The 14,088-nt window shown below is 35.9% G+C and overlaps 1 protein-coding gene across 1 annotated transcript; it reads right to left on the bottom strand.

Moving 5' to 3' along the window:
* Positions 1-3,736: 3,736 nt before the first annotated feature.
* Positions 3,737-4,474, bottom strand: LOC138310796 (uncharacterized). The gene has a single exon (XM_069252120.1). It carries the CDS (start codon positions 4,472-4,474, stop codon positions 3,737-3,739), a length of 738 nt encoding a protein of 245 aa, XP_069108221.1.
* Between the last annotated feature and the right edge of the window lie 9,614 nt (positions 4,475-14,088).

Raw genomic sequence — 14,088 nt, 5'->3', positions numbered from 1 at the left:
GTTATTTATTTGTTTTAATCTACTCGAACATACTTAACATTCTATGTTTAGAAGTAAAATACAAAGCTTCATTTTGAAAATAATAGCCGTTTCTTTATAGCGATGTATTGCTTTAACGTATTTAACTGTGTTTCTTTTCGCTAATCCTTCTTAGCAGTTCTCAATACCGGTAACGCTTGCGTCAGTTAATTAGCGACTATTGTATATCACGTTTAGACTAAAGGCTGTTTTACATGTTTGTTCCTGTATATTTTGTATATTATCATTTTGTATTACTTGTATATTCACTTTAGGCCTAGGTTTGGAAGTGTAGAGTTGGATATTTCTCCGCTCCGCACCCGACTGTAATAAATCAGAATATAGAAAATATCATCTTTGGATTATCCTTTTTCACAGACTACATTAGAGCTATTTCCCCAATACACTAGCTGTAGCGCTGTTAAACATATAAACAAATAATGAAATTCATCACCAATGCTTTCGGCGCATAAATTACATAAACGATTCACTTTTGGGATATTATACCATCTACCCGTTTCAATAGGAAATTTAGTACTCGAATTACGCAGTTTTGTTATTTGTATTCTGGCATGTTCTGACAAATTTAATAAATAGTTTTCCATACAAAATTCTGTTTTAAATACAGAATATAATTGTCCTCGAGATGAGTTAGCACAGTCGGAAAACCATCTTTGTATAAACTGATCAATCAGACGTTGTTTCAAAACATCTTTGTAGAAATTATCAGGCATCAGTATTTTATTATCGAATATAATAGAAAATTCAGTTTCGTTAAAAAGACTTTGTAAACATTTAATCAATTTAAAAGAAAAATTAGCATCATTTTGCAAATGTAAGGCCAAGTGTAATAAAATGCTACTTAGTTTGTTATCATTACTTAGCAATCTATTCCAAAAACCTACTAATCTTAATTGAACATTTATTTCTAATGGCACACGACCTAGCTCACCATAAATCATAAAATTTAGAGTAGTAGACCTCACTTTCAGGATTCTTTTGCAAAACTTAAGATGAATCTGTTCAATTATTTTCAAATTTTCGAATTTTCATACCTCTGACCCATACAATAGGATAGGCTCTACTAAAGAATCAAAGAGTTTTAGTTGTATATCTATCGGAAGAGAAAGATTCCTGATTTTTTTATATATAGAAAATATTGACTTTTGTGCCTGATCGATTAGTCTACGTCTCGCGTTGACAAAGCTGCCATTGTAATTAAAAGTAATTCCTAAATAAGTAAAATTATCTACATTTCCTAAAGTTTCGTTTTGCAACATGATTCTGTTTACTTTTTTTCTTACAAAATACCATAACTTTTGTTTTATTTACATTAATTTTAAGCTTCCAAGTTTCACAATAAAGCTGAAATACATTTAAAGCACTTTGAAGACCTTCTGGACTCTCTGAGAATAACACAGTATCATCGGCGTATAAAAGAACAAAGATTTCAACAAAGATGTGAAGTTCGTTAAAAAGCTTATCTCTTACAGTTTCAAGTGGATGACTACCTAAAGAGGCAAAATAACTTTCTATGTCATTAAGGAACACGGAAAAGAGAAAGGGAGATAGGTTTTCTCCTTGTCTGACTCCAATTAAGCACGGGAAGAAATCAGACGTTCTGGAATTGAATTGAACACATGATTTAATATTATTATTCATGTTAAAAATAACTTTGAAACATTTACCATTTACATTACTGTTATGTAATTTTTGCCAAAGGCCTGCTCTCCATACGGTATCAAGTGCCTTTTTGAAGTCTATGAAGGTACAGTATAGTTTTTTCCACTTGGAAGATAAATAGATATGAGAATATGCAAAACGAAAACGTTATCTACAGTTGAATGACCTTTCCTAAAGCCTGCCTGGTTTCGAGATATTAAGTTAATTTGTTTTTCATATTCATTAAGGCGATTATTTATTATTGAAGTGAATAATTTGACAAGACAACTTATTAATGTGATAGCTCTATAATTATCTGGGTCTTCCGGACTACCTTTATTATTGTATATAGGTTTGATGATACCGACACTCCAACTATCCGGAATAATCCCCGTGTCTAAAATTATATTGAACAATTTACCATAAACAGGGAGCATCTCCGGAGGAGAATTTTTCAAATATTCGTTCAAAATACGATCTAGGCCGGACGCTTTGTTATTTTTTAGTGATGGAATAGCTTTCTGTATTTCTATCTCGTTAATCGGTTGATTCAGTGTATTATTGACGTCATTATCGTTAACATCAAGGTTGTCAATTTCATTTTTAACATTATTATTTTCTTCTTCAGGTGTGTTAAGTTTTTTGAAATAATCGTGTAAAACGTCTATGGGTATGTTTGTTTCTGTTTTCTTCTTTTGTGAAAACTTATTAAGCGTTTTCCAGAACTCTTTTGGGTTTGTTTCGCGTTCTCCCTTAATTCTTTTGTGCATTTCGCTTGATATTTTTTGTAGTTCTTTCTCAGTTGTTTTCTGTATTCTCTCCCTTTAATATTCATCGTGTGCTTAGTTTCTGTTGATTTGTTAAATTTGTACCTTATTTTATATTTATTAAAAGAGTTCCTGGCAAGTTTACAATCCTTGTTAAACCAAGCTTTGTTTATATTTATATTATTTGTTTTATGGTGGTGAGTCACACCTATCGTGTTTGTAGCGCAATTTGTTAGTACTGTACATATGTCTGTCACTAGACCATTCGTTTGATCACTTGTGATAGTGTCACTAAGTAATACATTATTTAAATTCACATTAATATTATTCAAGTTGTTTTTAACTGCTCGTGCAAAATCTGACGATTTCAAGGGATTCCATCTCACATAATCTCTATCAGCAAAACATTTTTCATCTCGGACATCTTTTTTTCCGGAAAAGCGAATGAGAAATTTATTAGATTATGCACATCTGAAAACAATGGGTTAAAATCAATTATTTCAAAATATTTTATGAACGGAAATAAATCTGGCATCAATATAAGGTAATCAACAACGCTTGAGTCTTTACATGTAGTTTTTCCGAGATACTTGTCGCACGAGACTCGTCCATTCGCGATAAACAAAGAGCTCCGTTTACACATTTCAATCAATTTTGACCCATAATTATTTATACGTCCTTTATCTTGAGAAGATCGAGCAAGAGGGATGTCATATTGAGCTAATCGCTCAAAAGAATTCATATTATCGGTAGCATGGTTATTATCAGATATATCTAGTATATCATGCAATTTTTCATCTGGTATGATATAATTTATGACGTCAGAAGTTTTTGAGTTAAAATCGCCGACAAGCATGATATTTTTGTTTTCTTGTGATAGCATTATCAACTCGTCTTCAATTTCTGTGAATGCATTATCTGAGGAATACCTAGAATTCTCAGGGGGAATATATATACAGCCTGTAAGTAAATTTTCATTTAATTCAGATAGAGTTCAAACCACAAAACATATTCACACATTGTATCATGAAAATGTATATATTTTGACAAGCGGCTCTTAAAAATAACAGTGATACCGCCAGATTTTCTTTTGAATTTGGTTCTATATTTTGAAAAGGATACATAGCCATTTGGTAGGTCTAATTCATCGTGTTCATCAATTTTTGTTTCAACACATATCAAAATGTCGTAATTTGTAATTAGGCTTCGAAATTCTGGGTCAATTAATTTCGAAGTAATTCCACATGTGTTCAAGAAGCCAATGTTAAGATCATTAGACTTCTCTTGGGCTAAGTTTGGGGTGTCCGATGTGTTGTCCTACAGAACAGTCTCTCGTTGGGTCTGAGTGTCGGCGTTGAGGTCTGATGGAAAGTCGTTTCCGAGATTCCGTGTGTCCCTCGATTTTCTTGAGAGTGTCCACCGGATGCGCGGTGGTTGCCTGGGGGTGCGCGGTGATGTCCAGGGGGGTCGTAATTGTAGCCCCGGGGTGCATGCTGGTTAGGGTGACGACTTTCCGAGGTTTGACGGTAATTTCGTTGTTTTCGAGGGTGTTCTGGTGGGTAGTAAGGTCTATCGTTCACATATAGTGTATCGTACACTATTTTGGCCCTGTCCCCCTTTCGCCTAAACTCTTTCATAACCGGGTAAAGGGCCGACCGACGGTCACTTATTTCCGTCGGGTACTGCAGCTGGATGGAATATTCCGGTTTGTTACGAAGTTTTTCGGGAGCAGCCTTTAACACGCGGTCAAGGTCGTGGTGGTTTAAAAACTTGGCTATGATATTGCGTGGTTTTCCATCCCGTCGCGGACGTAGACGGTGTACATTTTGGAACGCTATGTCTCTAGCACTTACAACCTCCAGCTTCTTATCGATGAAGGTTTTGAGAACCTCCTCTGTGTTCTCCTCGTCAACATTGCCTTCACCTGCGATTCCCGAAAATATTAAATTATATTTCATGGAGTGAGTTTGGAGTCGCAAAAATTGCTCCCAGAGCTCATAGTTCTCCCGTTCGATATCACTATTCATCGATTCAATGTATGAAACATTGGCCCTGCAGGTAGGGCGTTAGAATTGTACCTGTTGCCCCTATTGCATGATCGTAAAAGGCGACTAAATTTAGGATCTTATCTTTTCTATTCTTCCTAACTGACTTTATCCTTCCTAATGCCTCCCTTGGCACCGCCTCACTTTTGGCCTTCAGTTGAGCGTTCGCCCCTGTGTCCTCAGGCTCTGGGTTCTGTCCCCTGGCCGAGACACACCAAAGTCTGTAAAAGTGGTAGTTTCTGCTCCTGCTTAGCGCTCAGCAAAAAGGAAGTGGGACGACTGGTTCGCCCGTTGTCAGTATAATGTGACCGGGTGGGGTGTGTTGCTTGGTGTCTTCGGCGGCATGCTTCAGTGATATAGCACTATAAAAAGGGCAAAAGTTCCACTATACAAGAAGACTCAACATGAATATACTGCAGTCTCCCGAAACACGCACCTCGCACAACATACACGCAACACACCGCATACATGGGAGGCCGTCCTTACATGACCATAGCTGTTAATAGGACGTTAATTAATCAAACAAACAAACAAACAAAAATGAAACACGATAATCCATTTCATGGTGATGGGCCTCTTCCTTCGCTAGAATGTCGTTATGTCGCTTTACTTTAGAGGCAATATTTGCGAGTTCATCCTTCAATGAACACATACTGCACATACTGGTGTCAAGGGTTTCGAACTTGGTATTTATATCATCAAGGATATCGAGCTTAGTAAGCTTTTCATTAATGACTTTTTCAAATTTGTCCAGTCTATCGTTCATCAAGTTTATATTTGTGAATATCATTTGCATTGTCACGATTGATGTTGATGAAGGCGGCTGGGTGGAGGAGGGCTGAGTAGGAGGCGGCCGAGAAGGATGATGTGAATGATGTAGCAAATTAAAGTGAAACATCGGAGCGGTAGGACTACCACGTGCATGCGATTTAACCAAGAACTTATAAATCCTTAAATTAACACATATTATATTATTTAAGCTGCCGATGTATTTTCTTTTTATTATGAACTGATTAGTTGCAAAGTTGAAGCGACAGCGGCCGTATACATGTTGGTGACATCAGTCTAATATCTAGTACGTGGTCCTTCAATATTTGACTCGGAAATATTTATATCTCTGGTCTAGCCGAGTCAAATATTGAAGGACCACGTATTAAATCACGACGACACGAACCACTATACGTCAGACTAATTATTCAAAGGATTCCAAATTTCCTTATCCCGTGCCTTAGAGTTTTCTCCACTAGTTAAAATTTTGACACCATTTTCTAAGAAAAAAAAACAACCCATCACTGACCATCTATGTCTTAATCTAAGAAAAAAAAACAACACCCATCACTGACCATCTATGTCTTAATCATATTTGACGGCCAAATTATGACGACCTTAAATGTACATGTATATCTAAACTTACCGTCACTAGCTTGTATAGTCTATTTCATCGCGCACATGTCTTAAATTATAGCCAGGTCTAAATTAAATAGTCTGTGGTCGATAACTAATTTGTTATGACTTACGTATTCATAAGACCGGTTTTGTGTAGGTATAGTGTATCATCTCTTATGTAGCTTACGACCGCTATATAGCTACATCTCTATGTATCAATATACTTCCAGCAATTCATTTTTACAAAAAGAACTGTATCGGTCTCTCAATATGAGTTTCATACTCATTGTCTAATGAAGATGGCCTTTATTTTAAGCTTAATGTGTGCAAGCCTCATCCGCAGACTACACTCTTCAGCATCCCGCTGTGATAGACAGATTTACCTGTGCCCGGCTAGCACGGCTAGTGTCCGGCCGGGTAACTGGTAAAATCCTTGTCGGAATATCGTCCAGACGCTGTCAGCAGGATCTGTATCTGGCGTTTAAGTTATTCATATATGTTATTCCGGACGGATTTTACGTATGATCTTCTACACTAAACTCAGACATTCATGCTTTCAATTTGATATAGAGACAGCTTTTCGTTCATTTAGCAGCTAGCAAAATTAAAATTTTGATGATGAGTTTTATTTATGTACGTCCTTGATATTTATATATCGGTAAGATGATGTATTCTGGTAAGTAATAATAGTACACCATACATGATATATAGGTACATGCTCATATTATAGAACAGAGTAATTAAATTATTATTATTATTGATGTCGCTGTATAGTCGCTGTATAGAAAAAAATTTCACACTTATATTTGCTGATGCAATTTTGTAAAATGTTTCTAGAATCATTTCTATTTGTTTTTCTGGTTTTGACTACGATGAAAATGTGCATAAATATATTGGTGTATTTGTGTGGGTAAAGATATTTCTAATCATCCATCATGTCATTCAGTAATTTCACTTCTTGAATTGTTACACATGGTATCTAAGTGTAAAAAAAAACTCTTGACATTTTGGACCAGATGTTCAGATACAATGTACTTACAATATAGGTCCGTATTTTCTCGACCGCCGAAGTTATGGCAGGATTGAAAACCTAGGTAGGACATTTCCCTGTCCGGTCTAAATGTCCTCGTTAAAAACAAGCCAAAATCACAAAAATCTACGCTGGTAAACGAAACCCACCAACTGTGTTCATCCCACAATCACCTTTGGAGGTGTAAAATTTAAAACAACGTTTAGCTCACTTGCTTAAAGACCGACTTCGGCTTCTCGAGTTACCCACATTACATAATTTGCATAGTGTAACGATATGTAAGTCGAGAAGCGCTCCGAGAGAAAAACGACGGTCACGATTAAAGTAATGTACTTAACAAAGTACGGGTCATGACACCCCCAGAGCAAGATTATGGTACTGTTTTTACACCACAAGCGTAGATTTTGGTTTTTGGCCGGCAGATATCCAAAGCCGAGAACATTCTCGCACAAATTTCGATTCATCGAGTTCACGTTGTATCCCCCATTAAAATAACCACGGTTTTAAGAAAATAGGCCGTGTTTTTCTCTTCATATCCTTGATACTATAATATATATATATGTATATTATTGGTTGAAAATTTTCGTGCCAGGTCCCTGTGGTTGAGATGGGCTGTTTTATCTTGTAAACACGTTCTTTCCACATATTCATAATTCCAAATATAACTGTCGAAGACAGATATATCTGGATCAAATTATCGATGGAAAGTTACATAATACATATGTATAAGACCACGATCAAGTGTATTGTGGGTAGCGATAGGCCTAGGACGTCTCCTTGCAGGCGGTAAATGGAATTTTCAAATTATTATTTGCCTAGATGAAATAAATGATTTGTTTTAATGTCCAGGAGACAGGAGTCATCTCGTCTTTCCGTGTCAACACCAAAATAAAACTAAAAGGCCTATTCAAGGACACGTCCTTGGCCTAGCTACTGTAAGATACTGACCGTGTATATATCCGATGTAAATCCTCAGATATATAATTATTTATTCTGTAGAAATATAGCTACATGTACATGTAGCCCTCGCCAGATATTGTGAATTGTTTGAATAGGCATGTTTGCATGATATATTAAAAAAAAAAAAAAAAAAAAAACGAAAAAAAATTGTCGCCGGTGGTGAGAATCGAAAGATCTGTACGTTAACACTAAGCCAGATTTCTGCTTTTTTATATACAGCGATTTGTTTTATAAGAAGCAGATAACATTATTATTTTATATTATTTTTTTGATGATGTATGATTGAGTATTTCCTAATAGGAAATATAAAAATTTGTAAATGTAATGTGCATGTAGCTGTTGTTTCAGCATGAAGAAAAGTGAAAAAATGAGAAAACGACAGTTTTTATTTTATACCATGGAATATTAAAGTTATATGCAATGAGAAATTGTACGATACAATCTTTTTTAGATTATATCTTTCTACTGCGTATGCATCGTAAAATCACGATAACTGCAGGTACAGGTAGGCCTAATACGATGCACAGTCGATGTCGGGAACAGATCCGATTTGATGCATTCAACTCAAATATAAAAAAATGAATGCTATTGCCGAAACCTTTTGGACTAGAGATAGTCTTAAGTCTTCAAAGATCGCTTTTTTAATGAATAAGAAAAAAACCACTGAAAAATCACGATAGCTGCTCGCAACCCAGTGGTACCGCGGTTTCATCGGTTTTCGACGGCGAAAGATTACACACAATGTCAAACATATTAAATTCAAATCATTAATTATTTGTTTCAGAAGCATGTTAATCATGTTTTTGTGCAATATTTCATGAATTTCATCTACTAAACGAACAATTGTATCCACAAACGCTGTAAGATTAACATTGTAGCCTACGTAGGCCTACTGTTTCTTTTTGTCAAAGTGACGTTTAAATAATGAAATGTTTCAAGACAAGGTAACACTATTATTTTAAACTATGTTAAGCTGTATATGAGTGCAAATTGCCACCATGATACCGCAAATGAATGCTTATTCAATCCTTCAAAACGTCAGCTTGCAAGGTCGAATCACCCGGGCTCATAGAGGACTAAAAATTGACGTCATTCGAATGTTCGGGATCAAATCGTCAAATTTAGAAATGGTAATCAGAATACAGAAATTAATCATTTATTTACTCACATCGCAATATTTTCATTTCGCAACTGTTACAGAAAATTCTTATTACTTGGTATCGAGTTCTATGCCTGATTAATCTCGATATTAGTGCTGAAAATATCTGGTTTATTGATATTGTTCCGCTACTTTTGTTGAGTTTGAATTCGCAAATTCGAAGGGCGTCAGAACGCTTGTTTTCAACCGGAATCAACACCGTAGTGATAAAGACCTTCCAAGTAAATTTTTGCATCGGGGGAACAGGGACATAAAAAGTTGATTTTCTCAAAAAGTAAGAAAAATAAAAAACATTAATTTTGCTGGAACACTAAAAAAATCATTCTGATTTCGGAACAGTTGGAATCATGAAGATACCTCTAACAGTATTTTTATTATTATTAGTATATATTATGTAAGTAATTATTATTCTTCTTCTACACTTTTTTTGTGTCCAAAAGATCTTCAGAATGGTAAGAGGTATGCCAATGGCCTTATTGTTATATTGTATGGCATGAGTTGAAGGGGTGACCGCAACATTTTTAAGTAGGTCAAAAATCCAAGATGGCCGCCATGACGTCATACCTAAAAAGTTTAAAACAGCCATAACTCAAACACCGTTTAAGATACAGCAAATATTTTTTATGTTTTATGTAGATCGTATAAAAGACAAACTTTTATTCAAGCAATTGGGTCAAAGGTCAAACAAAAAAGTTCGCTATGGGGTCAAAGTTCACGAATTTTTATTTTTTTGATTTTGCGAAATTTCGATCGATGCAGAATGTCATTCTGATGAATTTGGTGTCTTTTATTTTTCGGTAGCACCTCCGGTTAATGCTGTATGCCATTTTAAACAATCCTTGGATCTTTGCTAAATTCCCGCCAAACTGTTTAACATTATATATTGTCGAACTGAATATCTAATATAGTCTGCAATTGCTATAGAAAAGACCCTCTAATGTTCTCTAACGTTTGATATCATCATCATCCTCGTCAAAAAAACAAAATGACCGCTATGACGTCATATCTTAAAATTTAAAAACGCTTATAACTCACAAACAGTTCTTTTCACAGATTTCATCCAGTAATATTTTTTGCAGATAATCTTAAGCGTGAACTTTTTCTCTCTACATGTTATTACAAAAAATGGTAACTTCCGGTTTTCGGTAAGGGTCAAATGTTAAAGGTCCTGTTTTTAACAATAGACTTGAAAACTTTTCTCCTGAAGTTCTGTAAGGTCTAGGATCTTCATATTTCATATCTAAGATGTCCAGGGGATGGGCTATAAAGTCAGATACTACGAATGACTTTGACCCATATTCAAGTTCATAGGGGTCAAATACACATATCATAAATAAATTGATTGAATGGTCATAACTAACTTATTGTTTGTTTTACAGCTTTCATGCAATTATGTTATTTGAAGATAATCTACAGGGCAATGTTTTTCTAATAATAACTTGTTATAACAAGAGATCCCAGATGGATCTTGGCGCCCACCATTGAGTGAACTTTATTGGATCTTTGTAAGACTGATCTTTTCTCTGCTTTTCCTTCTTTCCCTGCTTCCTCCACCTGCCGGCTATGTTGTTTTCCGATTGGTCCCAAAATGCAATATGCATAACTAGGGACCAAGTGGAACCTTCACATGAAATTTTAGAAAGATCCCTTTAGTACTTTCTGAGAAATAGCGATAAGAAACTTCAAATGACAAAATCCAAGATGACGTTCAGGCGCATTCGATCTCGTTATCATTTGCTCGAACGAATTTGGAAATATTAATTGGATTAAGATGAGAGTTCTCTTCGGCTGATCAAACTTCATGCAGATCTTCACTAAAACACTTTTAGTCAGGGCTGAAAGTCAAGGTCATTGATTGGTTACAACTTCAAAACCCATGCATTACCTAGTTCTTAACTTACCTGGCAATGGCGGTATTGTAAACTAAATATAGTGAAAAGCCCGCCAAATTGTCATTGACAATTTCTAGTTCTTTTTACGCACGTGATCGGAACACACTCCTCTTGGAAGTTTGACAGTATATCGGCCTCATTGTCATTTCGCAAGGCACCTGATTACCCCCTTGCTACAATTCAATGGCGAGTGTGGTTTTACACACACACACTGAGGCCGGCAAAACTGTTGGTTCCAAGGAGGTTCTCCGCTTGTTGCTTGCGGAAAACCTCTATTAGGAGATCAACCGATCCTAAAGGCTTGACAGATTTGACTTTGCCAGCAATGTCTTTGATGCCCTTTCGTAATAAAAGAGGCGATAAACTTGCAGTGGTCTTGCCATTCTGTGTAGAGCATATGACCAGAAACTGTGGGAATGTGTTTGTTGTACTGTTATTTGTTTGTTGATTTGTGGTTAGTTCCTTTTGGGGAGATTTTGGTTGTAGTTCTTTTTTTTTCTTTTAAGCCATCTTTCAGAGTTTATTACCATTCGCTATCTGTGCCCCCGCCCACCTCGGAGCCCAACTGGGGGACACTCATGATGACACGGATATCCAGTGTCAAAGTGCCAGGCATACACAGATAGTATACTCGGAAGAATATTTCGAACGAACATAATTCAAACAAGTACTCATTGTAATGGACACCATTACATAGTCCCCCAAACGCATCCCCAATTGCAACAAATCAAGAATGCAGTTGCACAGTGAATATGAACATCTTGGGAGAAATTTGATGTACTTTTATAAAGGAATCCAGGTTCTCCTAAAATGTACATAACTACATGCATAACTCGGTGATCATGACCCAGGACCTGGCCATGTCTTGTACCTGCATATAGTGCGCACCCCAACTTTTCACTTGATTATTTATGAAAAAAAGTGCGCACTATACGCGCAAACATACGGTAATACAAGGCTACTTTCAGAGGAATTGATTTGGCAGTGATCATGACTGTATGGCATCCCTTAAAATTTGAAGTTAAAACCCCATTTACCAATTTTCAATGAATTGCTGGGAAGGCCCAACGACAATCTTTTAATTTTTTTTATCATATTAATCAGCATTCCTTAATACCCCTATATACTAATTTTTATTGAAATCAGAGATCAAAATATAAAAACAGGAAGTTAGCCCAGCGGCCATCTTGGAATACCAAAAATCTACGAAAATGTTTTTATGTTGTTCCCCATCCCTTAAAGCCCATGTAGGTCAATTTTCATTGAGATCGGAGATCGAAACCTGAAGAACAGGAAATGAGCCAGCGGCCATCTTGGCATAGCAAAATCTTTAAGAAAACGTTTGCATGTTGTTCGCTATCCCTAAAGAATCCTATAGACCAATTTTCATTGAGATCGGAGATCGAAACCTGAAAACAGGAAGTGGGTCAGCGGCCATCTTGGAATACCAAAATCTTTACAAAAATGTTTGCATGTTGGTCGTCATCCCTTAAAGCCCCTACAGAACATTTTTTTTTAGATCGGAGACCAAAGCCTAAAAACAGGAAGTGAACCAGCAGCCATCTTGGAATACCAAATATCTTCACGAAAATGTTTTCATGATGTTCGCCATCCGTTAAAACCCCTATAGACCGATTTTCATTGAGATGGAAGGCCGAAACCTGAAAACAGGAAGTGGGCCAGCGGCCATCTTGGAATATAAAATCTTTACGAAAATGTTTGCATGTTGTTCGCCATCCCTTAAAACCCCTACAGACAAATTTTCTTTGAGATCGGAGACCAAAATCTGAAAACAGGAAAGGGCCCTGGCGGCCATCTTTGACTTCCGGTCCCGGAAAAAAAACCTTTTGGCCCAGTAGTTTCTGAGAAAAGCTGCGGAAACCCGCGCGGCGAAAGAAAGTGGAAGAAATAAATATAAAAATAATAATAATAAAAATATATAATAATTAACTTACATAATATATGATAATAGTGATAAAAATACTGTTAGAAGCATCTTCATAATTCCAGCTGTTCCGAAATCAGAATGATTCTTTTAGTGTCCCAGCAAAATTAATGTATTTTATTTTTCTTCCTTTTTGAGAAAATCAACTTTTTATGTCCCTGTTCCCCCGATGCAAAAAATTACTTGGAATGTCTTTATCACTACAGTGTTGATTCCTGTTGAAAACAAGCGTTCTGGCGCCCTTCGAATTTGCGAATTCAAACTCAGCAAAAGAAGCGGAAAAATATCAATAAACCAGATATTTTCAGCACTAATATCGAGATTAATCAGGCATAGAAATCGATACCAGGTAATAAGAATTTCCTGTAACAGTTGCGATATGAAAATATTGCGATGTGAGTTATTGATTAATTTCTTTATTATGATTACCATTTCTAAATTTGACGATTTGATCCCGAACATTCGAATGACGTCAATTTTTAGTCCTCTATGAGCCCGGGTGATTCGATATTGCAAGCTGACGTTTTGAAGGATTGAATAAGCATTCATTTGTGGTATTATGGTGGCAATTTGCACTCATATACAGCTTAACATAGTTTAAAATAATAGTGTTACTTTATCTTGAAACATTTCATTATCTAAATTTCACTTTGACAAAAAGAAACAGTAGGCCTACATGTACGTAGGCTACATTGTAAATCTTACAGTGTTTGTGGATACAATGCTTCGTTTTAGTAGATGTAATACATGAAATATTGCACAAAAACATCATTAAAATGCTTCTGAAACATATAATTAATTATTTGAATTGAATATGTTTGACATTGTGTGTAAAAAATCTATTTTGGTCTTTCGCCGTCGAAAACCGATGAAACCGCGGTACCACTGGGTTGCGAGCAGCTATCGTGATTTTTTCGTGTTTTTTTTTCTTATTCATTAAAAAGCGATCTTTGAAGACTTAAGACTATCTCTAGTCCAAAAGGTTTCGGCAATAGCATTCATTTTTTTATATATTTGAGTTGAATGCATCAAATCGGATCTGTTCCCGACATCGACTGTGCATTGTATCCAGTCATCGTGATTTTTCATGCAACTTAGTAGAATTATACGATGCATACGCAGTAGAAAGATATAATCTAAAAAAGATTGTATCGTACAATTTCTCATTGCATATAACTTTGATATTCCATGGTATAAAATAAAAACTGTCGTTTTCTCCGTATC

The sequence above is a fragment of the Argopecten irradians genome, chromosome 16, assembly GCF_041381155.1.
Source record: "Argopecten irradians isolate NY chromosome 16, Ai_NY, whole genome shotgun sequence".
NCBI lineage: Eukaryota > Metazoa > Mollusca > Bivalvia > Pectinida > Pectinidae > Argopecten > Argopecten irradians.
Note: the sequence above shows the minus strand (reverse complement) of the source record. Positions and strands in the feature narration are given on the sequence as shown.